The sequence below is a fragment of the Diorhabda sublineata genome, chromosome X (genome assembly GCF_026230105.1).
Source record: "Diorhabda sublineata isolate icDioSubl1.1 chromosome X, icDioSubl1.1, whole genome shotgun sequence".
Lineage (NCBI taxonomy): Eukaryota > Metazoa > Arthropoda > Insecta > Coleoptera > Chrysomelidae > Diorhabda > Diorhabda sublineata.
In genome coordinates, this window is record NC_079485.1 from 6,692,620 (window position 1) to 6,720,602 (window position 27,983).

The window sequence follows — 27,983 nt, forward strand, 5'->3', positions numbered from 1 at the left end:
TAACCAGTTCAATTTTTTTAATATTATGTCGACAAGATCGAAAATATTCATATTTCATCAGTATGTAATTCGTATTTAAATATAATTTCTAAGAAACATAAAATACCGGAAAAAACTCGGTCATCCAGGTACTGTTTATTTATACAATTTAGTATTTGGGAAAAGGTTCTCTGGAATCAAGAAATTTTGCATCGTAATGTAGTTTCACAATAGTGTTATTAATTAGTTAAACTGTGACTGGTTTATAACAGATTTGATGGGATTCAAATGATCATGCTACTTACATTTCAGCAAGATTTGATAATCAAAAAATCAAGATGGTATCAGTTTATCACTAAGATTGCAAAATATATGTGAAAATTGTATGGTGAGAATGTAATGAACCAGTTATATTTTGATCCTATACCAAGATGACTATGAATTTTGAGTAAACATAGGTGAATACAAATCGTCATTCTGGAAAATTACTTTTTATTACTGATTATAATTGACATTTTTGTTTATGTGCTTCTTCACAAATGTAGTGGAGTTACAATTTTCAGACATGTGATTTATCCATTTTAAAATATATAATAAATACAACTTAACGAATTTCAAGGAATATTGATTTTGTTATCAAAAAGATAAGTAGACTTCAATTTTTTTGTGGAAATTAATAAATGATTATTGAAACAAATTTTAGACATTCACTTAAACCTTTAAGGTTACCTTTGAAGGAAAAAAAGTTATGTAATATTCAGAATTACTGTTTATTTTCTTTTATATAATACTTAACACTAAGTAATCTAGTTGCTTTATTTTCAGTAATAAATTAGAGGAGGGAGTTTTTCAATAAGTTATTGCACTGGCGTGGGCGTCAGGATTGTCATTTGTGCCAGCACCGCACCCCACACTTCGTGGAATGGTGTAACATACGAAATCAAGACGAAAGATTATAAATTATAAATATATTATATATGTATATAAAAAACAAATGGAGTTTTATTTTTTAAAAAGACCACCATCACAATAGCTACCGACGCGACACTATACTTTTCGGTAAAATTGATTTACTTCATTTTTTATACATCTCGACTATCCTAACAAGTCATATTTATTTGAAAATTGTAAAAATAAAAAAGGAAAAATAAAACAAATGATTAACAGATGCGTAGCTATGCCAAAGTCTACCATTCACTAGGTAACAATCCGTTAATTTTAAACACAGCCTCGCAAAGCCATAAATACTTTAAGGTATCTCAATTTTTTCACTCAAGTAATTCACTAAATATTAAATATGTATATGTATAATATGATACAGTTTGTCTATCAAACATATGTACAATTTTGTATATATATAATCATTACAACATAATACAATTCATATTTTGACAATCTACAGTATGTACAAATATATAAGATATATAAATATATTTTTTATCACTTTTATTAGTCTGATAACCGTCTCGAAAGAAGTACATTGCACCACTAAAGTTGCTCCACAAACTTGCTCAACTGGTCTTGTGGAGTCATAGTCGGCACTTCGTTATTTGAGTCTTGGTTTGGTGCTGCAACGGGCGAGGCGTGCGGATGAAGGGAATTCGAGTGATTTTGACTCAATAACATCTCAGACGCTGTCGCGAGATCGTGTGGAGAAGGTTGAGGTCCTCGTGGACTCGCTACTGTCTGGTTTCGAGGACTTGGTGCCGTGCGCGAAGACGGACTCGGTTGAGGGCTCCTGAAAATAAATAAAATATTTTTAATTAACACAAATCACAAAAAGTATTACTAATAAAGTGTTCAAGATTTTAGGGTGGTCCAAAAACAATAGAAGAATATCTGAATAATGTTTTCAAGGTTAATGCACTGGTGACAGAAAATCAATTGTATAAGATTACAATATGAAATTAAAATTTAAGGGACTGGTTATTCTGAACTATAAAATATAATTGGGAAGTTACGACAAATAAGTACTGTATTTATTATATACTGGACTTAGTGAAAATTACCCCATATTTGCAGATGACACCACTCTCCTCGATATTTACAAGTAGAAAACAACTGAAGAGGTTATAACTTTGTACCTATTGTAAATGTTGAGAACAGGGACTAGAAATCAGTGACATTTTGTTAAAAAGCCAATATGTGATAGCTTGTTGCAAAGGATATATTTTTAAAATTAGGAAAATTTGTAATGGCAAAAAAAATTATAATTGAGATTTTATAAATTCTGCGACAAAAGTGATTCCTTTGTGTGAATCCTCCAAAAAAGATTATCTATTTTTTGTTAAAATAAATCAGGTAGTTAGTACTAATTTATACCTTATCGGAGGCGGACTTCGAACACTTTGCATCAGTTGTTGCTGTTGCACAGATATGCCTTGTCCCTGAGGTGGTCCCATTACGCCTTGTGGCGATGGTAAAGGTGATGGCGTTGGTTTCAGACCTTGCATGGGTGGGTATTGCTGGTCACCAAACGAATTGTTGTAGCCCATATGTGGTTGCCTGATACCCGGTAGCCTCTGCTGATAAGTTGGACAGGCACCAGGTTGTTGGAAACCAGGCTGTTGCTGCTGCTGCTGTTGTTGAGCCGCCGCCTAAAAAGAATGATGGTTCAAGTTATAGTTTGGACAATCTTGTAAAAGCATATTCATCATTTGCATCCTATCGCAAAATATGTACATCAATTTAATTCAATTCTTAAAATAATTCATGGTAAATAACGATTTCATATACCTTATGAGCCAAAAACATCCCGTTTAGAACAGCTTAACCTATATCTATATTGATTATATTTACGTACATAAGTTTTTAAGACAGTCCTTTTGAAATATAATATGATCCACACAAGTTTTTTCAACTTAAATACAGGATGAATAAAGTTATTAGTGACTGGGATCCAAACAAATAAATCTTAGTAATATTGGGATATTTTATTCAATTAATAAAATGGAAAAGTTTAAGGTAAGTAGCTTTCAAGAGTTTTTATTTGGAAATTATACACACAACAAAATTTTTCCAGTAATGTGGTGTATAGGTTATTGAATTTACCTTTCAGCAAGAAAAAGATTCCAAATTGTTATCAATTTTGAACTAGATTTTTTATAAGGGAACAAACAGGTGTTGAATATCATGGAGTGTCTTTTGTGGTTTTCAGAATGAAAATTAAATAATTATAAAGGTATCAGCTTGATGAGCAGTTAAGAAAATATTTTATAGATCAGTAAGAGAAAACTTCTTAACAAATGGGAGAAATTAGTGAATAATATTTGTGATTATGTCCTTAGAAAGAAAAAATAGACATCAACTATACAAAAGGGCTGAGTAATAATCTAACCTGTTGTCTCATGGCGAGGATCTGATGATGTTTGAACCATTGTTGCTGTTGCGCCATGGGCTGGCCCTGTCCGGGACCTGGGTTGAGGCCCTGTGGTTGTGCTTGGTTTATTAAACCTGCCTGCATTTGCACCCTGTTTTGATGTTGGGTTGCATTAGGTTGTTGATTCAAGATATGTTGCAGTTGCTGCTGGGAAGGAGTTGCACCACCTGCTTGTTGTATTTGTGCTTGCTAGAAAAGAATTGACATTTCAATAAATTAACTAATTGATTAGCTCTTTTTATAAATAAAGCCTTAAGATACAATACATTTTACATTGTATTTCTTTTTAGAATAATTTAAAAACATGAATGCTACAGTGAAGCTTATGATACTGCCATTAAATGGTACCACTCCTATTATTTTCACATTTAACCATTTTCATAAGTTTGAAGGTGGTACTCATTTTAGGAATGAAAACGGGTGGTTACTGTAGTTATAACTGAGTCTCAAAACATAATTTAAAAGTTAGCTACCTTAAAAAAACGTTTAATAGATTCCATCTTATTTTTGTGCTATACTTTGTATTTTATCTTATATTAAGGCTTCATTATATAAAAAATTCATATTAATTGAGATGCAATCACCCCATTTAATCTGAAACTCTCCGCAAATACAAATATGAAACAATACTGCAAATTGTAAGTAAAGAGTATAAAATAACTATGCTGAACTAAAACTGAAACAACCCTTTCAGTTTGAATTTAGTATATTTAATTTATAATCTAATAAAGTGTCTAGTAAAATTGTATGAAAATTACTAGGAAATTAACATGAGACAAAAAATTATTAAAAATTAAAATTATGAATATAACTTATTCCAGTGATTCAAAAAATTTGTTTAAAAATTTTGTGATGTATAAATATTGAAAAATTAGCAAAGGATAAAGTCTTAATATCATTTTTTGAGAAACATATTTTTAAGACATTAACTATCTACCCATAGAGTAAATGTTAAAACTACTTAACTTATTCAATTGAACATAAGAAATCAAGAGACCACACAAAAGTAGCAAATAGTGTGCGGCTTAAATACCCACCTCTCATTTTCCTGAATGGAATAGTGTGGATTTATTTTTATGAACTATTGTTTCTCCAAACATGATAGTTGTCGAAAAATAGCAAAAGAAAAATTTGTATAAGCGGAATATACAGTTTTGAGAAAAATGAATATGATGTCATCTCAAGATATAATAACTGAAAAACATGAAATTAGAGTCAGCCATATTAGATATCTTTTTTGTTGCAACATAGTTTATTAAGTGATTGTTTCTTACAACAAACTTATGTTGGTGAAGTTTTATTCAGAGGGAAAATTGAATCAAATGTTCTCTTCTTAAGGGCTAATATTCCTTTCTCTGGTATTAATAACAATTTCTAGAACATATGTATGAATATACATAGTAAATCTCTAAAGTTCTCAGCTACATCCATCATAACATCCTACATAACACAATCACTGCTAACGAAAAAGTTCTCGCTTCTGTTTGTTAAGTTTTGAAGTTTTTGTGGTGAGCTAACAGACCAGTTTTTTATTATATCTGCCATACAAGTTACTCCATTGAGAGACATGTTTCGTGCTAATCATCAAGCCACAATAAGTTGTAATTCATGAACAGGTTTTCTACCAGTCCCAATACACTTGCAATGACAAAGGAAGGGAGAATTATTATAATAATTATTTATTAAATTATGAGTACGTAATTAAAAACTATGATGATAGATTTCAGGAATTTATGTGAGGGGCCCTCCTGCTATGACGCTTTTGGCAAAAATTCTTAGTTAATTTCTTCAATCATTTAGTAAAATATGTAACAGAAAAAAAATCAAAAATAACTGACTCAATTTTATGCTCCAAAGTGTATAATAAAAAACAAATCAAGTTTGGTTATTTTTACCTTACAAATTACATGTTAAGGAAGGAAAATCAATAGGATCTGAAGGAATTGGGGCAAAACTATAAAACTCTGATGTTGTAACTCGACATTTTCATTCTGAAACAATTAAATCATAAGATGAGTATTTATCTTGGTTTTTTCTTCACTTAGAATACAAAGTATAAATTCTTCTAAATATCCAGGTATCCACAAGTTGTACTTCTCAGATGAACCAAAAATCTCAATTCAGTGCCTATAGGTTGGATATAGTAAGGAGGTTTGATTATTCCATTTACCATCTTCATAATCTATATTGTTGTACTTAAATTTGTTTTCATTTCAAATTCAAAATACAAAATTCTCCAGTATTTACCTCATTCATCTTTATGTAATATATTAGCAGAAAAACTAACAATCTCATAATTTGTACATTCCATATACAAAACCTCAGTTTATTTGAAACAATCCCAAATGATTTTTCAACTTTGGACTAAAGTTCCATAAAGTCAGCGCACAGACCTCGTATAGCAGATGCATCTAAGTTAACTTTAAACATTGTGACAGGTTGAGAATAGTTCATCATAATGAAAAGTTGGATCATGTATTCCATAAGTTGATGCAAGGCCTATAGGTCAATTATCTTTTTTCTTGAAAAATTGGTTGAGAATAGTTCAACATAACGAAACGTTGGATCATGTTTTCCACAAGTCGATGTAATGCCTATAGGTCAATATATTTTTAATTGGTTCTTTTTAAATCTGAAACTCTACTTTTCTTTTCAAGTATTTAAATATGCATGTTTCATCATGTGTTAATTGGAATTTGAGCAGCTTCAAAGCCAGATCTTGTACATACAGCTCTGGTACATAAATAAGTTTTATTTTACAAAGTATTATTTATGAATGGTGCATCTTTTGTTCAGTCCATTAATAGTAAGTTTTTACTACTTCATCAATAAAATGATGTAGAAACCTAGTAAATAAAGGGATCTATTTACTCTAGCAATTTCTTTTATTGAATATGATCCTTCATCTGTCCATTCTTTTATCTGGGAGACAGACGCCTACACAATAACTCTTGATTACAGCTAAATAAGTCATTCTTGATGAAAAATGTCAATAATTAAAGTATCATGTTCAAATAAAAGTAATAAAATATTCAATAAAATTTACCTGTCTCTGTTTTATAAATGCAGCCATTAACTGTGGATTTGACTTAAGTATCGTCAGAATTTGCTGTTGCTGTTCAGCAGATTGCGGCGATCTTAAGGTTTGCATGAGCTGTTGTAACGCTTGTTTCTGCATCATGTTTCCTGGTGCACTAATGGGTGTAGCACCTGGTCGAACACCAGCTTGATTCGTTTGCATGGGAGTTTGACCCATCTGACCTGGTTGCATGATAGGTGGACCTTGTTGTCTAATACCCGGCGCTACCGCACTTGGATACCTTGGTTGCCACTGTTCCATAGGTAAGAGGTTACCACCACCTGAAACCAAAATGTCAAATATAGAGCAGAATAATCTATTCATTGCTGGAGGATAGTTTGAGCTTCTCAGTTTCTTTCTAAACAATTAAAGAAACAGTTGGAGAACAATGGATAATAACAACTAAGTCTAACAATAAAACCTGACAATAGCACTGTGAACTGTTTTCTTCAGGAGTAGTTGCTTCTTCACTTCCTTTTATTTTATTTGGATTTCCAACTATAATGGTAAATCCAGATAGATTTTCTTTTAGGTTCTAGTCTTCTAGCTCTATTCTCCTAATTTTGTTGCCTCATGTTACAAATGGTTTAATGATAAGATTATTATACTTGTCTAGTAGAATTAACTGGTAACATGAGGGATATTCCATATTCAAGAAGTTTAAACTTAAACTTCTCTATTTTGATGATTAATGTTTTGTTACTTACTCCATGTTGGACGCTTTACTTCATGTAAGGGAACAGAATATACATGGAGAAGTTAAACATTTTAAAATGTAATTAAATCAAATTATCACAACTCTAAAGAAAAATATTAAAACCTGAAACAAGCAATTTAACATGAGAAAAATAGAAGAGAAATGCACAAAGGTCCATAAAAACTAGTAAATAGACCAATAAGAAAATGTTATTTGGAGTGACAATCAAAATAGTAGAAAGGATATATATATATATATATATATATATATATATAGTGTTAGTAAAAACCGAATAGACCTTCAGATGGATATCCAGTAACTACAATAAGGTAAACTTTTTGAAACTATACATTGATTTATAAAAGAACTCAAATTAGTGACTCACTTTGCCCAGCTCCGAGATGTCCCATGCTCCTAATTTGAGGTGGAGGCATATTTTGTACAGGCACTTGACCAGGACTGACTTTACCATAACTCACATGCGGAGCTTGCTGTCGGGCCGCCTCTTCTTGAACCTGCTTCACTACTTGGAGTACATTAGCTGGTGGAGTTTGAGCACCTGGTTTTAAACCTATACCAGGTTGATGTGGAGGTTGTATTCCCATTGCAGGATTAGGTAAACCTGAAATAAATTATACATTCAACTAATAATTGTAAACTAAAAAAATATGTAATTGTGAAAATGGTAGTTCAAGCAGATCATCTCCAAAAATATTTAAAAAAAAATTTAACAATGTAGCAAAAATGATGAGATCTATGAAAATATTCTTCTATTTAAATTATGTTATTGGTAAAGCACTACTGCTTAAATTTAGAAAGAAAGCATTAATTGGAAAAAATAAGAGATATGGAGATTTCTAATTGAATATTGTAATTCACTGTAAACATATGAAACTATTATAAAAATACTCACCGGCATTCAAAGTATTTGCTGGACTAACAGCAGTAGGTACCACCGATGGTACTCCAGCAACACATATTGCGATATTAGCCGCTCCTGGGCATGGATTCGTTGTTGGAGCTGTTCTTGACATCACAGCCATTCTTCTCCTAAGTAGCTGCGCCTGTTGATACCTGAAATTATGGAAATTAATTTGACAAACATAAGTAATAAAATAAATCACTGTAACTACTGCATTCTTATAATTTTCAAATGATTTTTAATTGTGTATGTAATACTATAACTGACAAAAAAAATTATATTCAGCTATTGAGAAATTATAAAAATTACTTAAACTAATACATTAAATTTATGAGATACCTTTCCCTGAATAATGAATTACTTTTCAATGATATAATATATTTTCATAAAAATATAGTACTCACCTCTGTTGTAATTGTTGTTGCTTGAGTTTATGTTTAATATTAGAACAAAATGGTACAGGACACTTGGTTTCTGGGCAGTGTTTAGCATGATAACAACAAAGAGCAATAAGTTGTTTGCAAATGGGACAACCACCATTTGTTTTCCTTTTGCACAATTTGGTGTGATTTGTTACTCGTTTCATCTTTTGACAGCTCGGCAATCGACAATTTGCATCTCTGCATTGACAAGCATGCACCAATGAATGAATACAACGCTGAAAAAAGGTATAAATCATTATTAACTCTACTATATAGGACATTTTTCACAGAAACATTGTTGATAAAATTATTATTATAAAATCCTTTATTTTTTTACTTGCAACATTGAAAAACATTGAATACTAACGAGTAAAATTACTATGTAAAAACATCACATAAGTGATAATAATACTAGGGAGTTAATCATACGCATTAGTATCAGAATTATTCTAGAAATTGAATTTTTCCAGAGTAACAGATATTATTCTTTGAAACAACACATAATTGTAAACTTTATCTACCTGTATCGATAATTTTCGTGCTTCTCCAGGATTGGCTTTGCTATCACTTGGGGAGCTTCCATCATCTATGTCCAAACCAAGTTTCTCCATTTTGTGAGGATGACCTTCTTTTTCATAGCATTGTATACATAAGTCAAAATCTTCACATAAGGTACAATGATACCTTGTTTCCACATGTGCTTTACAACTATTACAAGTATATACAAATTTATCTTGACCTTGATTATGTAATTCATACAACATAGACATAGTGCTGTATTTGGCTCTTCTCAATGAAGAGAATTCATAATGTTTTTCTCGGGCGAGCGTTAAGAATGCATCTCGACCATCCATTAAATCACAGTTTATAAAAGGATCAGGATCCTGAATTGGCTGTAATAACAAGATAAATTCTCAAAATTTGGGGACACATACACTTAATGTATAAAAAAAATTTCTTCTAAGGATAAGTAACATAGTGAGCAAGAAAAATATGTTCTTCGCATATCTAATTCTTGAAAGATTTTTGTTTTTTCATAAATGTGATATAGTGAGATTTTGAAAGAAATTACAATGGTCTGAGTGGATACATTTTTGCATACAAAATCAACTAAGTTCATTAGCAAAAAGTAGTTATTCATTATATTCTTATAAACATTATAAGTGTGAAAATCATTATTTGCTAAAAAGAAATATGATCAATTTTAGTATAGGATGTTATAATGACAAAATTCATTGACAAATTTGTAAAATTGAATACACTTTACCTTTAAGCTAGCAGCGGACTGTACAGTATGTAACCTAATAACAAAGAAAACTTCTTTATGCTTTTCCATAGTAGTAAAAATTTTGGCAGACAAATCATTGCCAGTTTGGGGAGTATTGGATTTCTTGCTGTTTTTTCTTTGATTTGCTTTTGATTTTGTACTCTTTTTGGCTTTCTTCTGGCCCTTTTTCTTGCCATCAGGACCAACTTCACTTTCCTCCATCGAGGAAAATATCTGAAAGATAATGAAAACATGAACCACAAACACAAATAAATACAAAAAAATTTGTCCAGACAAATTATCAATATCTATGTAGCAAATCAGTACATATCAAATTTGTCAAAATATGATTGTACTTTACGTACTTTTGAGATTAAGTAAACAAATTGTTGATGCTTTGATCTTTAAATATACTTGAGGTCAAATATTAACAGTTTTAGATAAATAATAGTACCCAAAGAATGGTAAATGCAACAAAACTTCCTACAATAAAGCTGCAGTTTTATATGCAAATATTTTTGATTAGATATATTGCTTTATATTTCCTTAAAGTGCAGTGCTAGCCCGTTTTTTTTTGGATTTCAGTTTTCTCTTTTTTCCATCACGTGTTTCCTGAATCTAATAATCCATTCATTATCTCCTCTCGTGACAGTATTTTTCTATTATTTCACTCACCATTTTTATCGGATTACATTCTAATTGTATACATCTGTATCTACTTTGGTTTTTCATTTTTTGAATTATTATTAAATACCACATTTTACTTTTTATTCAGTATATATTGCGACTAGATTACAATAGGTTTTATGAGCTCGCCTTCATCTGATAATTTGTCCCTTTCATGTACTCTTTTCCATCTTTTTCAGACATTTACAGTTTATTTCCAATGAGTGATATTTTAATTTGTCATAACATTTTCCACATCTTTTTCCTATTTATTTTGCTGTTTATTCCCGTTTTTTATTCATACTCGAATCATTAGCACTACTTTCAAGGTTTTTGTGAGAATAAGAATAGTACTTATTATGTACCCTAATTGAGGTATCTGTTGTGCTCTAACTGTTCCTACTGAGATATTTTGTTCAAGCTATAATGAATAGGGGATAGTTTTATAAGCATTCTTTGACTTTTCTTTGTACTTACCGCAGCCTCTGCAGCTTCAGCCTGTTTCCTCTTCTCTTCTTCCTCTTGATCCAATTCTTTTATGCTCTCTTCCAAAACATTTGGCCAAAAGTCACCCTCAAAATATGGAAGATCTGCCGCCGATCTTAAATTATCTTCCATGGCTTGTTTAAGAATGTCCTAAACAAAACAATATTATGTTTTACATTTATTATAATGTATATATAATATAATACAATAATACTATTTAAAAACGAAAATCTGGCTGTTGCAATAAAATTCTAATCATAATTAATATTCACAAACCTTATAATCCATAACTATCCTTTCAATAATTCCTTTATCTAACATCTTCTTATACCAGTCTTGCAATCTCTTAGGTTTTGGTATCTTTTGGTCCGGAGGATGGCAATGGAAGATGTAATCATCACCTTCCGAAGGAGGGCAAGCCCAAATGTGAGCCATTGTATAACCTAATTGTTTAACGTAGTCCATATACCCTAATAAAATCTCATGATAAACAGCAGTCCTAAATTGTCTCGGTTTAAAAAAGTGAACAGAGTCCAAATACGCAATGTAAACTCGTCGCGTATTTGGCGGTGGGCACTCGGAACCGTATTCTTGCACATGCATACCGAAAAAGCATACATCGACTCCGTCAATTTCCTCAAATGCAAAAAGTGCTTTCGCTCGGTAAGGAAAGTCCCCAGCTAGTTCACCACTTTCTACGAATTTACCACGCATTCCCGGTTTAACTTCAACAACTTTTTCCGAACTAGAAACTACTCGTATCGACACTTCACCCGCGCCGGCCTCTTTCTTTTTCAAAAATATGTTAACCCTATTTTCGATATATGTGCCCAAGTTTGTGGTAGGTAAACGTTTCGCGGTAAACTTATTTTCTCTCCTCTTTTGTCCTTTAAACTTGAAGCATTCATCACAAGTGAAACCTTGCGGCCAAATTGCTTCTATGTGAAGAACACATATTTGATGGAGTTTTCGCCCACAATCCGTACAATGCACAAATGCCTCCATCTCTAGGTGGTCGTTTTTCATTTCTTTGAATTGATCTTTCTTTATTGCACTGCAGTAACAAAATTACATTAAGAAATTATATTTGTAAATAGTACATTCAAATTAGTATCAAATATATAGATCAGAAGACAACAAATTATAGAATAAAAGATCCACAATCGGGTGAAAATAATAAGCAATTATACTAGAAATGTGGAAACTACTAAGCACACTGTTTACTACCACAACTCCAACACTAACACACCATCTGAGAGTTGTAGTGGTATTTATTACAAATATTACCGACAGTTCCAGAAATTACAGTGCTAATAAATATATAAAAAAATAGAAAAATGTGGTAACAAAAAAAAACTATCTAATCAAATAAATACTATAGGTTAACACCAATGAATATGCGCACACAATGTTTTTGACACTATCTGTTAGAGAGCACTAGTAGCAAATGTGACGACAAGAGAACAGAAAGCTTTTTGTGTTGTTCAGTTGTAATTCTCAAGAAAGTAATAGCATCCGTAGATGCCATCATTATTTGAAGATATTGGCTGCTTTCAGCATAAGAGTATGGCATGAAGCTTAAGTAAAGAGAATATTGAACATTGGTTACAGGCCCTCTATAGCTTACATGCTAACCTTTCCAACAAAATGTTGCGCCCGTAACAAAGATTTTATGGATCATTTAATATTCAGTGATGAATTGACTATTCACATTACTGTACATTTTATTATTAATAATGAGCGGATCTGGGGTTTAGAAAATCTTCACGGGGTGGTATAAGAGCAACCAAACTCAGCTAAATTGAATGGTTTTTGTAACATTATCTAGCAGAAACCTCATGCTTCTTTCTTTATAGTGATGTAACTGTATCTGGTACTTAATTATTAATAATTAATACTCTACAGCTACAGTTTTCTCAAATGGAAGAAATTTCCATTTTTCAGCAGCCGTCTAACTAGCATTACAAAGAACATGATTCGTTTTACGCAAGTGCACAAACTGCAAGGGAGGTACTGATCAACATTGAGAAGAACTGTATATTATCTTGATGTGTGCCTAATGATAAATAAAATAATGATTGCATGGTATATTGCAGACTTATGTAAAACTGAATCTGACACCTAGCATATAAAAAAAATAAAATTAAAGGGAAATTATCAAGTTTCAAGACTTCATTACAAAAAAATTGAGTAAGTGACTAGTAATTGAACGTAAGATGATAGAAAATTTCTTAAAACTGTTGGTGTGTACTTACGTTTGAGTGTGAGTTGGATCATCTCCCAAAGTAACAGTATCTCCTTGAATATCATTAAAACATTTTTGACAGAAAGTGTATCTATCAGAAGCTAATCCATATGCCTTCAAACTACTAAAATTGGAGATAAAAATAACGTCAATATAAATCAAAGCAGAAGTAAGATAACAAAAAATAACATTTTTGAAAATGTATCCACAATGTATTAAAATTATATCTTTCATGTATATACTCAGTGACAAAGTTTTACACCTAGAAGGAAAATTTCTTATCTTGATCGACAAAGCATCATGCAGGAGACCAAATAGTCAAACAATGAGTTTTTGGTGATTACATGTTGATAATAAAAAGATTGATATACTCTTTCAGGGTGTAACAATGCTTTATTTTTTTTTAATACTAAAATAAGCAAAATTCATTAAAACGTTTTACCTATTCTGATAACTGAAGTACTTGGCATCTCTTGGTATAGTACAAAGTTGTTTTCCATAGCAGCATAAAACTTGTGGATTAAAGGTATATTTTCTTCCACAACAATAACCCATTGATTGCATCACTGGATCTATTTCTTGTTCAAATACTTCTGATAACTGAAATTTTTAATAATAGTTCTTGATATTTATTAAAGCATCTCATTTTAGGCTTTTTAGTTCAGTGTTATCATATTGAAAATTATAGAAAAGTTGATTTACGTTATCATGGTCACTAAGAAGTTTTACATTTGACAATATAATTTATAACTCAAATGAATTAAATTTTTTGTAAAGAATTCATGAGATAACAAAGACAGCACTAAATTTTGTTTGCAGTCCTAAAAATTCGTTATTTTTAATAGTTAACTGCTTAATAAGACAATTTACAAATCAAAATACTAAAAAAATTGGAAAAATTTAAATGTAAATATTTAGAAAAGAGAAATTCAAACTTAGTTTACCTTTGTACAGTATCTATAGACTCTACTAGTTTTCTTGTTATAAAGCCAAGCATTGTCAAACATTAGCCACACGTCATCCACATATTCCCAAGGATCGGCATATTGACCTATATCTAATTTTCTTTTAATAGTAGAGAGGTCCATTGGTCTCTTAATAATATCAAAATAATCAGGAATACCCAGTGTTTGAGGATCTACAGGTTGTCTAAATGGTATGCTTTCTGGATCTTGTCTGAACAATTTTTCCAAAGTAGGCATCAATTTTTGACGTAGTTCATCCGGTTTGAACACTGAAAATTCAATTGGGCATAAATACATGCTGGATATGACATGCAAACAATTATTAACAAAATCACAATTTTCTACTTACTTTTCTGTTTCTTATCACCTCCTGTAGCAATTGCATTGGCAGTGTCATTGATGGAAGGCTTAATATCAGTAGAATTTTCAGACATATTTGGTTCTTCTTTGATTAATCCAGGTTCCTCTTTGATTGACATTGATCCATCTATAGATTCTGATTTAATTTCCTGTTTAATCTCCTGTTTCATAGTCTTACCACTGTGATTTTCCATGAAATTTTCATGTACTTCAGGTTCTTCTTGTTTGATATCTGTTTCCATTTTCATTTGATCAAGTTTCCCTTTACTACCCCCTGCTGGTGGAGAAGGAGAATCCTCATCTCGTCCTGCAGCCGCAGTAATAGCCGCCATTTGCGAAGATAATGAACTCTGTCTGGGAGCATTCAATGCAGCTCTTTCTGAGCTACTCATACCTTTACCTAATAAGAAATATAATAATGTATTTATGTAACAAAGAAACTATCCATAGAAAATGTATGTTTACACCAAACCTTTACTAAATATTAAATTGTATCTTAGTTTAATTAAAAACTGAAATAGTCAAAACTCACCCATGCTAGCTGCTAAAGCTGAAGGAGAAGCTTGTACAGGAGTAGCAGGTGCAGGTGATGTACCCCTGGAGGAGCTAACAGATTTTGGTCCAGCGTTAGTATTTAGAGGCATTGTTGAAGAATCAGATGAAGTTGTTGGTATTCGAGAGGTATTGTTTTGAGCAACATTCTGTTGATTTGATTGTGAGAGATTTTGTTGTGGTTGTTGAACAAAGCTAGAAGGTGATGGCGGGATTCGACTTTGTTTTAACATATCACTAAATGGATTTGCTTGAGAATTTTGTCCAGCTGGGGATACTTGGGGCAAACTAACTGGTCCATTACTGGTAGCTGGGAATTGGCTATTTGAAGTACTGTTATGCGTGCTACCCTGTGAAAGAGGATTTCCGAATGGTGAAAGGCCTGGATTTGATGTCGTTGGACTTGGTCCAGGTAAACCAACTGCATTGGGTTGTTGTTGATTTTGTTGTTGAGTATTTTGCTGCTGAACTGGAAACATGAGTCGGTTACCTGGTGCATTTAATACTCCTAGACCACTAATAGGTGGCCCACCTAGAGCAGGCGAACCACTCCTTAATCCCGGTTGCTGCTGGTTTGGTTGTTGTTGACAAGGCATAACATTCACAGGCACACCTGGTCGCGCTACAATACCTGCTAATAAAAGTTAAGCATAAAAAGCTGATTATCTATTTTTAAAGAATCCTGTTTATGACCAATATTAATATAAAATATAAAATAGATCATACCTTGTATATTTGGTCTAATTTGTTGCTGCTGCTGTGATGAGTGTTGTAATTGCAACTGCAGTTCTTTCCTTTTCAGTCTTTTTTCTTCTAATTCCTTCTGGATCTTGTAAATCTTTTCTGCTAAGAGATGGTAATATTCTGACCTTGAATTAGCCATTTCATACATGTCACCTTCAACTTTCCGAGCATATGCCACTAAATTATGCATTCTCTTATCTAATAAAGCTTGAGGATCAGGCGTAGGAAATATTGCCTGCACAAGCTTGTGCACTAAATGGTTCCTGAGATCTGGAGTAACATGTTGGTGCCATTCTTTTGTTCCTGTTACAGGTGAAGCTGTTACTTGTCCTGGCTGTAAACCTGTAGGTAATTGATTCACTAAACCTTGATTTGCAGCTTCTGCACCACTAGCCAATCCAAACATAACATTATTAACACTTTGTTGGATACTAGCAGCTGTTTGACTAATTCCTTGAGCTTGAGCAGAATTGGAAGGATCACTATTCAAGGGTAGAGAAACATTGGGTGCAGCAGGTCCTGTTGGTCCTAATACCCTAACACCTTGCATGTTATTACCAATATTTGGTAAAGCATTCCCGGAATTAACAGATAATCTCAATCTTGGTTGGCCTGGATTTGGTATCAAACCTGTAGGACTTGGTCCTGATGCTGTTGTAGGACACTGAATACCAAGGGCATCATATGCTCTGCGCATATCTGTTGCGGAAGGATTTGAAGATTGATTGTTTAGTGCAGCAGTTGCAGCAGCTGCAGATAAAAAATTAAAATTTAAGCTTAAAAATAGGACAACTATTTAAAATACAGTTTTAAGGCTCACAACCCCACATATTATATATATATATATATATATATATATATATATATATATATATATATATATATATATATATATATATTGTTTATTGCATTAATAATTCCAGTCTACAGACAAATTGAAGTGGAAATGAATTAAGCCTTAAAAATGTGATATACATTTTGACAGTAACTTACCATTTGGATTATTTCGATTTTTATCAGCTTGTTTCAATGGCAAACAAACAGGACAATCCGTCCTCACACAATTTTTCCAATGATTAATTATTTGTCGTGATGAACTGCAATGTGCCACTGAACAACTTTTCCCCACATTACATGTAGTCATGTGATTGAGAACATTTTTCATGGTTTTGCAATGGGGTAATGTACAAGACCACACTTCTCCATTTGCCTGAGACTCCCTCCTTTGGCATTTATGGGCATGAAGTAGAAGTACTAATTGTTGTTGTATCAGTTTCCGTTTTTCTGGATCTAATTAATGAAGCGATTTAATGCTTAAGTTAAAATTGGTGCTTGAAGCCCCGTCTAATCAACATTGTTAAGAGAAGTTTTTTTTCATGTGACTAATTTTTTATATATAGAAAATTATTTGAAACTACACTTTTAACAACATTCAAAGTTTATTCTCAAATTTGTGCAACGGAGATATATATTCAATTATTCTGGATGTAAATGGTTAATTGAATTAATCTTTGTCAAACGTAGCAAGCACTGGTTATAGCCATAATAATAAACTTGAGTGTTAACTGTAAAGCAATATGGGTGATGCCAGAATTTTTTTTGTTTAAGTTTAATTTTAATCTGTGAACTAATCTATGCTTATTCAATTTCAATACAAATGAGCACTAACACTAGCAAAGTAATTTTACAATATACTATATCACTGTAACAAATTAACCTACTCAAAGGTCTTTGGCTTCACGAGTCTCAACAATCATGGTGTTAAAGTCGTTTTTCAGAACTTTTCATGAACTTGGTGACATTTTATTTGTGATCTAGTGACGAAGTACTCAGTTACAATTCTTCAATTTTTTATTTGTATCTTGCTCAGCAATAATTTTGGTTTAAAATTTAATCTCTCAAGGAAGAGCAATATAAGAGCAGTTCTTTCCCTCCTTTCCCATATTCTTCCAATCTGTATAAAATACTTGACCATTTTGTAAACTTGCATAATCTTATGCAAACACTGTTTGTTTATATTGAATTTATATTGTGTATAGCATTTTATTTCATGATAACTACCAATCTTCTCATGTTACAGTAGCCAAAAATGATGACTACAGCTTTTTGAGTAGTCTGATAATACACTTGTTTATAAATCTAAACCAGAACAAATAGTAACTTGATCTTATTTATATTGAATTCCTCAAATGATAGATCAGAAGGTTGATTTAGAAAAATATTATGTTAGGGATATGTCTGAAATAAATATTTGAAAGAAGCCCTTTCCATATAAAAAAATTAACTGATACATAAAGGAGAATTGACCAATAATAATTTATCAAGTGTTTTACTAACTATTCTGTATATACCTAATAATGAAAAGTAGTAGAGGAGCTCAAGCACGGTAGTCAGTTATATTATGATAATTCAACAATATTTACCAGTTGAAGGTGCTGGAGGAGGCGGTGCAGAAGGTCCACTGGGGTTTTGAGTTGCTTGTTGGGGTCCTGGTTGAGTACCACTTGGAGCTCCAGATTGTGGCTGAGCTGGTGATGGAGCAGGTGGTTGGGTTTGAACTATGCCACCTTCTCCACCACAACCTGGAGGAGGACCAATTCCCGTTCCTGCTGTTGTCTGAGTAGTGCCAAACCGAGGGCATGGATTTTGAAGATTCATTTTTGGTTGTGGAGTTACTACACCTACAAAGTGTAGATTTTTTAGTTCAAAAATAACAAAGGTCAATCTAACATCTACTTTTAAAAAATATAAGACAACGAATTAAGTAATATCAATGGATTTTTATCTATTACAGAATATCGAGATTAATTATTTTAGATTGTCTCTAATACTTAGAAAACTATTGGTTATTAGTGAAAGGTTTGAATTTTTTTAGTATGTAATATTGAATGTAAGATATAGTTATCAATGTTTATTGAATATTGATAGCATATTTTATGTAGCTTAGATATTAAATTACATTTTTAATTCTAAGAAGTGTTTGCATTTCTACAGGTTATATTTGCTATTGAATATATCATTATTTTATTGTTTAACAAATTGAATATTTAATCTGTTTTTAATAAGTAAATTTAAAAATACGTTGATAACTTTTATTATTTAAAGTTTTATGCCAATAATGAAAACTAAATAACCAATAAGCAAGTCTGCATAACTTTACAGATAAATTAATACTTCTAATCACCTTTTGCAACTTTTAATAACTTGGATTTGCAAATTTACTAAACAGTGATTCCATTTATTGAGTACAAGGAACTGAGGAATCTTTAGTACTCTTTATTAAACTATTAATTATTTCAATTGTTAGTGTAATGTAATAACCAATTTCTATGCAGTAGGAGATTTAGTGACGCTAAAATTTTTATTTGGTAATTAACTAATAGAGGTGAAGAATCACACAATTTCTAGAATATGTTCTCTCTAGTAGAATTACAGCTTTAGCAACATTCAAATAACAAAAAATGGATTAAGTTCTCATAACTCCCTCAATTATCCAGACTTGTGGCTAAATATGATGATTTTATCACTTGATGTTTTATATGAAATTGTATGAAAATGGCTAATCCAATTGAAAAGTAATTATCCATTTTTCTGATCTTTTACTAATTCAAGCTGTTCATGTTTTAATGGAGGGCGTTAAAAATAAAAATTATCTACTTTTTACGAAATCCATTAACTAGCAGTAAGTTTAGAAACACTGGCTTTTCAGGAACAAAAAGGAGAATATGAGAGAAACTTAATACATATTTTTAAAGCACTGAGGTAAAAATTAGTAGAATTGCGCCTCTATCAAGTTTTCATTTCCTACTAATTAAGGAGAACTGTGTATTTGACGCGCGTTTTGATAACCAAGTTATCGTTTTCAGAGACTGAAGGTAAACACCAGTTTACTTGGTTATTAAAACGCACATCAGACAGTGTAATCGTGAGTGTTGGTGAACTGTGTATTTGGACATTTTCAAGCTGACAAATAGTACTAACCTACTACATTATGAAATACTGCAAATATTCCTTAACCACTACATTATAACAGAAATGTTAAATTCCTGATAATTGTATTTCAGCAACATTACGGTAAATAAATAAAAATTAAGTACTCTTACCATACTCACCTACTGGAACACCTTGATTAGCAGAATTTTGATTTGCATATTGGGCATATTGAGGATTGCCAGTCATGCCCTGAGGTCCACATAGTGGTGGTCCAACCCCTAGTCTCGGTCCACCAATGTGAATTGGAGGCCCACGTTGATTTAAATGCATACCAACTCTATTCATCATGGGTCCATTTGGTAAAACTTGATTTACATTATGATTGGCAGGATGTTGAGGATGACCAGGTGCAAACATGTTAGCATTTGCCAGTGGTTTGTTTATGGTACTGCTCACAACCAGCCCTCCTCCTGCCATTCCACTCATTGTGCTCATATTGCTACTTGTCATTATCATGTTACCACCACTGTTATTGATGCCTAAAGATCATGGTGACAATCATTGATCTCACAATTCAACGACAAACTATTTATTCAATAAATCCAGTAGTAATCTAATAATTAGTATTTAGCCCTACTAAGTAGTACTGGTACTAATTGGATGGAAATAATGATAAAATATATGAAAACTAATTTTTTATGTAATATCCCTAAATAGAAAAGAACAACATGGAATATAGAAATAGCAGTGGGAGACAGAAGTGCAAGATAGAAAACTAATTGAAAAATAAGGACAGTGTGAAAAAGTATGAAAACAATAGAACTAAAGAAAAAAAAGGGACCAGATTGAGGAAAATTGAAGAGTATAAAATAGCTGGGGGAAATGATAGGTAGAAAAGGAGCAATGATATGAGAGAAACAGTTTCATAATAGAATAAAGGAATTTTAGACCATTACAGGGCATGAACAGCAAGCATATATCTTCGAAACTGGTCAATTATCATTTTGTTCTCAGTACTTTTTCACATTCTGTGTTGATATGTTGATTATAAATTTAAGAATTTTGAAGATTTGATAAACACAAATGGAATCATTACATATTACATGATTCTATACTGTTGAAAGTTTTGGATCTATTAGCATGCTTAACAAACCTTTTACTATGAATGTACTGAAATAAAAACATTAAGGATATAGCTCAAATGATGTGGTTGAATGAAAGGGAAGTACTGGTATCAAGAAATTTCAAAAATTACATTCCCCAGAAAGAAATCATAATAGCTAATTATTATTTAAAAACTTAGACAGAGGATTTGACTAGTATTCTACAGCAAATAAAATTGAATAAACTTGTATCGTTATGAAATTTTAATGTAGGTATTACACAATGGTTTCATTAATCAAGTAAACAATTTCCTCTCAAGCTCTATCTCATTGAAAAACATTCCTATCTATACATTTACCAAAATATCACCTTAGTCAAATATTCTGTTTATAGTGTATATAGTATTTGAAAAAATTTGCTGGATATTTGCTAGTATATGATGAAATATTACTTACCTTGAACTGAACTCATAACTTGAGTAGAATTACCATTGTTTGCCATAGACTGAAGACCTGTATTAGTTGCGATGCTGGATGGTAAACTACCTAGATTCATTTCTACTACACCACCCTTTGCTACCGATACATTAGGTGGTGACTGAAGATTTGGGCTCTTATTACCCAATGGCCCAGTAGTGTGTAGGAGTGGCCCAGCTAAACTCTTATTGCTCTGGAACAAAATAAATGCACTTTATATCAAAAGATTTTTGGATTCGATAAATATTAATAATAGCTAGTATAAAAAAGGCAAATTATCTTATTAAAAACAGAATAAGAAGGTACCAACAATTGGAATTATCTCCTTCAAATTACTGCCATTGGTTACCAATGCCTACTTTTCAAATGTTTCCTTGCAAATCGTTAACAAAGTGTTCCACTACCTCTTTGTAAAATTCGAAGTTTATATTTGTTCCTTTGTAACAAATTCTTATAGCATAATGCCCCCACACTTGAAGAAAATAATGATCAACTTTGATTGATAGAATTTTTCAGAAATATGCAAGTCACTAGTTTTCCTTTCATAATTATAAATTTTTATCTCAGCAGCATTGCCATAAAGCCACCTTGCATCTCCATTAAAAATTTTTGGACCAAGGACATCCAATTTGTTTTTCATCCTTAACAGACTCATTTCCACTTTTAAATTGGTAATACCGCTTGTTAACAGTCTTCCAAGTTAGTAACAATATCACCACGGAAAGATTTTAGCATTTTGAGCTTCTTTAACAGTGTTTTCAATTTGAAGTTCAAGATCAATGTTTTACAACAAAACTCTGCAAACATGATAACAGTAGAGAGAAGGCTATAATAGCAGATTGGCAAGACAGAGCATGTTTAAGCTTCTCTCTGCTAGTCTTAGTATGAGACATACTAGTTGAAATAGATGAAGTCTAAGTAATTACTGCTAAAGAAGTTCATTCACCAAATTCTTTTATCAAACTTCATATGCAACAATGTATATACAGTGTAACCCCAACCTAATCAATATTAAACAATAGAACTATTATAAAGAAAGACAGACAATTTTTATAAACAACTATTGATTGTGAATATTCAAGTACTAAAAAAAGCAATAATGAAAAAATTGAATAGTGAAGAGGAAACAATTTTATAATATTTGTTGATAAATAACAGCAATAAAATATGAAATCAAGTCATATCACAATATAATGTCTAGCATGAAAGTTTTGTTCAGGAACAAGGTAAATATTTAGGAAATATATTTTAGAAGTAAGAAATTGGTATTAATCAAATTCAGACAAAACAGCAGGAAGTACCTTTCAGAATTTTAAAAATAGCGAAATTTACTTAAAATTTAGTTTAGTTTTATATAAGTACATCACATACCTGTTGTAGGAGATGATTGAGCTGCATTTGTTGTCTAAGGTTGTTACTGTCAGTGTTATCTATACCATTTTGTAAACTACCTGGTCCTGGACCTTGAGCAGGTGGTTTAGTACTTGTCATGTTATCAGAAATACTTCCCCATGGTGATGATGACATAAGTTCATCTGGAAGATCATTTTCCAAGTCCAGCATGTCCATATTGGATAAAACATCTAAAAATCGTAAAATATCAGTAAACTTCCCTAATAACATCAAAAATCTTTGTTATTTGGTAACTTGGTACTCTCAAAATCAAAGAAGATTGATTGTGATAGAATCTCAAAAAAAACTCTTAAGCTCAAAAATAATCTTAATATTAAAAAGGGTACCAACAGGTTGATAGCTCATGTATGTAAGTATTTCAACAAATAATAAAATAATAAAAGTGTAGTATCTATTACATCTTTGTTAATATTTTTAAGGCTCAATTCCAAACATTATTACTAAGCTTTCATTTTAGTTACAATAAATGTATACAGAAACAGGTACAAAATTGTTAAATTCTAGTAAAAATAAATAGAAAATTCTAAAATATCGAAGTTTTAAAATAATGATGGAATGGGCAAATAGTTCTTTGTGAGATCAACACAAAAAGACATTTACATATGACATGCGGAGCAGGTTAAAACATCTTCATGCAATTAGTACACTTCTTTTATAATAAAAATAAGTACAATAAAAATTTTTTAATTGTCAAACTAAGAAAGAAACGCCTCTCCCGCTTTCGTCCGTAAACATGCTGTTGTATATAAATAAACACAAGTAGAGTACTATGTTGGAAAGATATAATCTGAAAAACTTACCGGATGAATCCGATGGCCCCTGAAAAGGGTCCAATTTTTGCCTTTTTGCATTAGGCGGCCCATCTACAAGGTGATCGGCCATGGCAAAATCGGTGCACTCTGCTGTTTACCAAGCCAAAACCGAGCACTGGCCCAATGCTACGGCTGACCAAACTAGCAGCACTGTAATCCACTATTTACTGTAAGTCAAGTAACAAATGCATGATTTGTGGGCAAAAATATGAAAGAAACATAGCAAAACAGTCGATGTACCGAGTGTTCGAGAGTCGATGCATCTCACAAGGCACATATTTATCGAATAAAAGTCAACCATCAGTCATTATGAGTATCGACTAATGCGAATGGTCGACTATATTTCGCGACTGCCTTTCTCCATCTTCCATCGGAACTGCACAATGATCTCTAATTTAATCAAGCAAGTTTTTCAACTTTTTCACTAACTGTCAAAAATCGTCACCAAAATTAAAACACTATTATATTATCTAACACTGATTTTACAAAAACGAACCTTTATAATGAACATAAGACAGTATGAGAGAAGAAAATCATCTGAATTTCTACGCGACTTCAAACAGGCAAAATGGCGGCTGTTGAAACTTTTTCTACGCTTGTCAGAAATTCTCTTGTCTAATAAAACCTGTTTATTTGTTCATTGGCCGGCCACCATCACATGATTGAATCCCTTAATATCATTGGCTTGAGAACTCCGGAAGAAATGTCGTGACGCAGCGTCCGTCGTCATCCGTGACGTCACATACGAATATACGGAGAAAACCGAATGTAGATTAGAAAAACCTTGAAGGCACAAAGCAGAAACAAAACATGAAGATTTTGGAAGATGATATAAACAAAACGAAGTATCAATGTACGTTTTCTATAAGCAAGTTGTAAATTTTCATACTTATATAATATCAAGTTTTTTTAAGAGTTAGTTTATTTTATTTTGCACTTCACTTTTCAACAAATAAAAAACAAAAGTACTCTAAATACAATCATTTTAATTCGCTGTCATTATTTTATTTCTGAGTACAAGGGAAATAATTTTAGCAAATTTTATTATATTTTTTGACAAGGAATATGACAAAAGTAGGGTAAACACATACCCACCTAGGTAAAATGTGAATAGAAAGTGGAACTGGAAAGTGAGAAATGAGAATAGTGAAAAACCATCTTCTCTGAAATTAAGTATTGTGAGTGATAATTGTTGAATAGGAACTACCACTAATTATTACTAATAGTTTTACATATGTATATTATTTTTATGTTAAATTTTGTTGTTTAAAAACAAAAGTTATGGCAAGTACATTTATAAAACAAGCATCAAAAGATATACCAGAAATATCTGTGTAATTAGTATACTATAAATAACTAATATACACATATTGACAAGTAATTTTATTTTATGTAATCCTTATGTTTATTTTTTAATTGATCACCTCATCTTTTAAATTTCAAAAAAATATAATATTCTATTAATTCATAAGTTAATTTTGGCATGAGTCAAATTGAAAATATATTTATTTGTGGACTTAGACATTGCTTAACTATAGCATGTCCCAGTTTTCATTGCTAAGATTATCATTCATCATTGTTTGATTGATACAGATTATGAACAAAAAACATATTCAATACAAAAATTTACAGATGGAATGTATCGCATAGTAATACTGTAATTCTTGAGCTTTTCCAAAAATTCTAAAAATGTTTAATGAATTATAATTCCAGGAATATTCTTCATAATTGGTAAATCTTATTACTTTCATTATATGTATAAATACTAAAGGCAAACTTACATAACCAGTCAGGTATTTTGGCCCATTTCCACAATTAAATGCTGAAGAAATTCAGTATAAACAATAAAATGGAAAAAAGAGCAGTAATATTGAGCGTTCGAGATAGAAAAATGTTGAAAATGATTTTAGGGCTCTGAAGGATGGGATAGAACAAATCTAAAGGCAACTATGAAATGGGGAATAAATAATCGAGATTTAAATCACTCGACCTTATTGGTTACTTAGAAATATTGTAGATTCAAATTCACTCATAACCAAACAGGATAAAAGTATTTATGCTCTATATAATTGGTAGAGCAGTATATGATAATATTAAATATAAAATTTATAAAATAATTATTTGCAAAATTGAAATGAAAATTCCAATATAATTGGGAATGTTGTAAAAATGATATTTTGGATGTAAAAATTCTATCTTGCACTTTTTGAGAGCGTCTGGTCACCCAAAAGTCCAAGAATAGAGTCATAAGTTTCAAGCAAGGGTAGAAAAACATCTAATAATTTAGGGATCAAGGGCCTTAAAAACTTCTATGATTCGAAACTTAAATACTATGGTAACTACATCAAACATTTCGACTACTATGTGTATTAAAACTGATATACATTTGTTGAGCCAATTTACTACAGTGTATCATTTTGTAAGTCACCATCATGATTTTCAGACCTTAAACCAATCGATTTTTTTGAGCGTTTCTAAAAAGGTGGCTCTGTCTCAGGATATTTGAGAAATTCTATCTGAATGTATATAAAAGGTAAAGATGAAAAAAATCAAAATTAAACAAATGAATAAAAATATATTTAAACTAAGGGAGGTACAAACTCATGTATTTAAAAAATCGTCTAACCATTTCTCCAGTTCTTCATGATTTTCCGAAGTTTCAGTACTCTCTTTTTCAACAATTGTTGGAGTTTCTTCAAGAATTAAGTTTTCCTGAATTGAAATTGCTATATCTTGTGTAGTTTCACTTTTTGTAGCATCTTTTGATTTTGTATGATTATTTGTTGATATTTGATGACTTTGTTTCGACGGACTACTACATCCATCATTTGGTTTTATACACTTTTTCAAAAAATTTTCAGATTCACTATTCATATCATGAATTTGACGATTCTGAAAAATAAATGGTAACATTAATGTAATCTATAATAAGTATAAACTAATATTCTGAATATAAAGTATTCTCTCATAATTACATATAAACCAATTCTGTAAATAATTTTTTTGAAGTGAAATACCTTTGTCACTATTTGAAATAGTGACATGTAAATATACTACTTATTGGTCTGAGGAAATGAATTATTGAGCTTAAATAAATAATAAATGTGTTGAACAAAGGTCCCAGATTGAACTTAGGCAAACTACTTCTTGCAATGTACATATTTGACTGAAGAAATCATAGGAGACAAATTGTTAATATATAATTGGAACAGATGATTAGTATTTTTGAAAACTTATTAAATTTTTTCTGAAGAAAAATTGCATGAAGAATTTGATTAGACGTTTTTGACAAATTTGTATTGATAGTTATATATATTTCATATTATTCATGAGAAAAATCTGCATTATAAATTGAAATGACTTACTGAAAAATAATTTTCATCAACTCCTACTCTTTTATAAAAAGGAATAGTCATTAAATTTTCTTCCAATTTTTCCAAGTTTAAACTGAACAATCCATCAAAAGTACTTGATTCAGTTTCATTAGTCAACAATTTATCACTTTTAGTTTGAAACTGGGTACCCTAAAAAACAATGACATATATATTTACCAAACATATTGGAATTACACATTGTCATAATATCTAGGAATTCCACATACTTTAGATATCGGTACACCGGCAAGAGTTGAATATTCCATTGCACCAACTTCATTCTCTAGATCATCTTCATATCTATGCCAATTTGATTCTAAATTCGGTTGTAATTTTGTAGGGACATACTTTGAAATTTTAGTACTATTACCTTTGTACTTTCGTTTATCTTTCACATGTTTTAAACCTCTAAAAAAGTTGCTATTACTTCCAAATAATATAGAAGAAAACCAAAAATAATTCAAGATTGAATCTATCAACAAGTTATTTACTTTATATGACAACTAAATCTTATTTTCAAAGAAGAAAATTTGTAGCCACAGCTTTCATAGTAAAATCAGTAGATTCTACAGAAATACCAAGTGAATTTTACCTATCTTATTATTGTTAGATAATCTACTGTTGCCACTAAACGATAATGTAGAAAATGTTCACATTAATTTGAATTAAGAGACATTCCTTTTACAGGAATCAGAAAGATCCAAAATAGTATTATTTCCTTACCGAGATTTGTGCGAATCCATTTTTCAGTAAAAATTAATGAGTTGGTATATTATTATAAATAATTTTTGAAAATTTTTGTTTATCTTCTTTGTCAACTAGGTTGGTAAACACAAAAGTTAATACCTAAACATTTAGGTTAAGGACTCTAACCTTGAAAATTAACATCTATATAAAAAGTAAAATATCTATGTCAACCATAGAACAATAATAATTTAACAAATCTTAACCACATATAAAATTGTTATAGCACTTTCAATGTATCAATCGGATATTTGAAACTATAACATGTGTGTGTGCGAATGAGCTTTTTAACGTGATAAACAATAAATTACTCTAAAATGAAAGTTGAACAAATCTAAGTCAAACCTTACTTAATACCATACTC

The 27,983-nt window shown here is 31.2% G+C and overlaps 2 protein-coding genes across 9 annotated transcripts; both read right to left on the reverse strand.

Moving 5' to 3' along the window:
• Window positions 1–178: 178 nt before the first annotated feature.
• Window positions 179–26,069, reverse strand: LOC130450928 (CREB-binding protein). Of its 8 annotated transcripts, XM_056789664.1 has the most exons (24): window positions 23,490–26,069; window positions 22,648–22,859; window positions 21,256–21,469; window positions 19,867–20,235; window positions 18,187–18,444; window positions 16,757–17,053; window positions 15,746–16,513; window positions 15,000–15,653; window positions 14,646–14,867; window positions 14,457–14,594; window positions 14,087–14,376; window positions 13,585–13,742; window positions 13,153–13,266; window positions 11,174–11,951; window positions 10,889–11,047; window positions 9,746–9,979; window positions 9,000–9,371; window positions 8,461–8,714; window positions 8,048–8,208; window positions 7,520–7,756; window positions 6,405–6,718; window positions 3,317–3,547; window positions 2,302–2,576; window positions 179–1,717 (listed from the first exon to the last, which is right to left on the reverse strand). In XM_056789664.1, the coding sequence occupies exons 1-24, from the start codon at window positions 23,569–23,571 to the stop codon at window positions 1,468–1,470; spliced, it is 7,041 nt and encodes a 2,346-aa protein (XP_056645642.1). In that variant the 5' UTR covers window positions 23,572–26,069; the 3' UTR covers window positions 179–1,467. The 8 variants fall into 8 exon arrangements, with proteins under 8 accessions (XP_056645642.1, XP_056645641.1, XP_056645640.1 ...); XM_056789663.1 differs by having other exon boundaries at window positions 180–1,717; window positions 14,457–14,867; window positions 18,187–18,438; window positions 19,876–20,235; XM_056789662.1 differs by having other exon boundaries at window positions 180–1,717; window positions 14,457–14,867; window positions 15,000–15,650; window positions 19,876–20,235.
• On the reverse strand, window positions 26,057–27,983 carry LOC130450930 (uncharacterized). Its single transcript, XM_056789665.1, has 4 exons — window positions 27,599–27,983; window positions 27,103–27,283; window positions 26,867–27,025; window positions 26,057–26,393 (listed from the first exon to the last, which is right to left on the reverse strand). The coding sequence occupies exons 1-4, from the start codon at window positions 27,616–27,618 to the stop codon at window positions 26,103–26,105; spliced, it is 651 nt and encodes a 216-aa protein (XP_056645643.1). The 5' UTR covers window positions 27,619–27,983; the 3' UTR covers window positions 26,057–26,102.

Excerpts from the sequence above, each read along its gene's own strand:
- LOC130450930 (XM_056789665.1), bottom strand. The coding sequence starts at position 27,618 with ATGGATTCGCACAAATCTCG. Across the intron at positions 27,284-27,598 it reads ATGGATTCGCACAAATCTCG|AGGTTTAAAACATGTGAAAG; the intron begins GTAAGGAAATAA and ends CAACTTTTTTAG. Across the intron at positions 27,026-27,102 it reads CCGGTGTACCGATATCTAAA|GGTACCCAGTTTCAAACTAA; the intron begins GTATGTGGAATT and ends ATTGTTTTTTAG.
- LOC130450928 (XM_056789657.1), bottom strand. The coding sequence starts at position 23,571 with ATGGCCGATCACCTTGTAGATGGGCCGCCTAATGCAAAAAGGCAAAAA. Across the intron at positions 17,054-18,186 it reads TCCTCCAGCACCTTCAACTG|ATCCAGAAAAACGGAAACTG; the intron begins GTAAATATTGTT and ends TTCATTAATTAG. Across the intron at positions 11,048-11,173 it reads GGATAGTTATGGATTATAAG|GACATTCTTAAACAAGCCAT; the intron begins GTTTGTGAATAT and ends TGTTTTGTTTAG.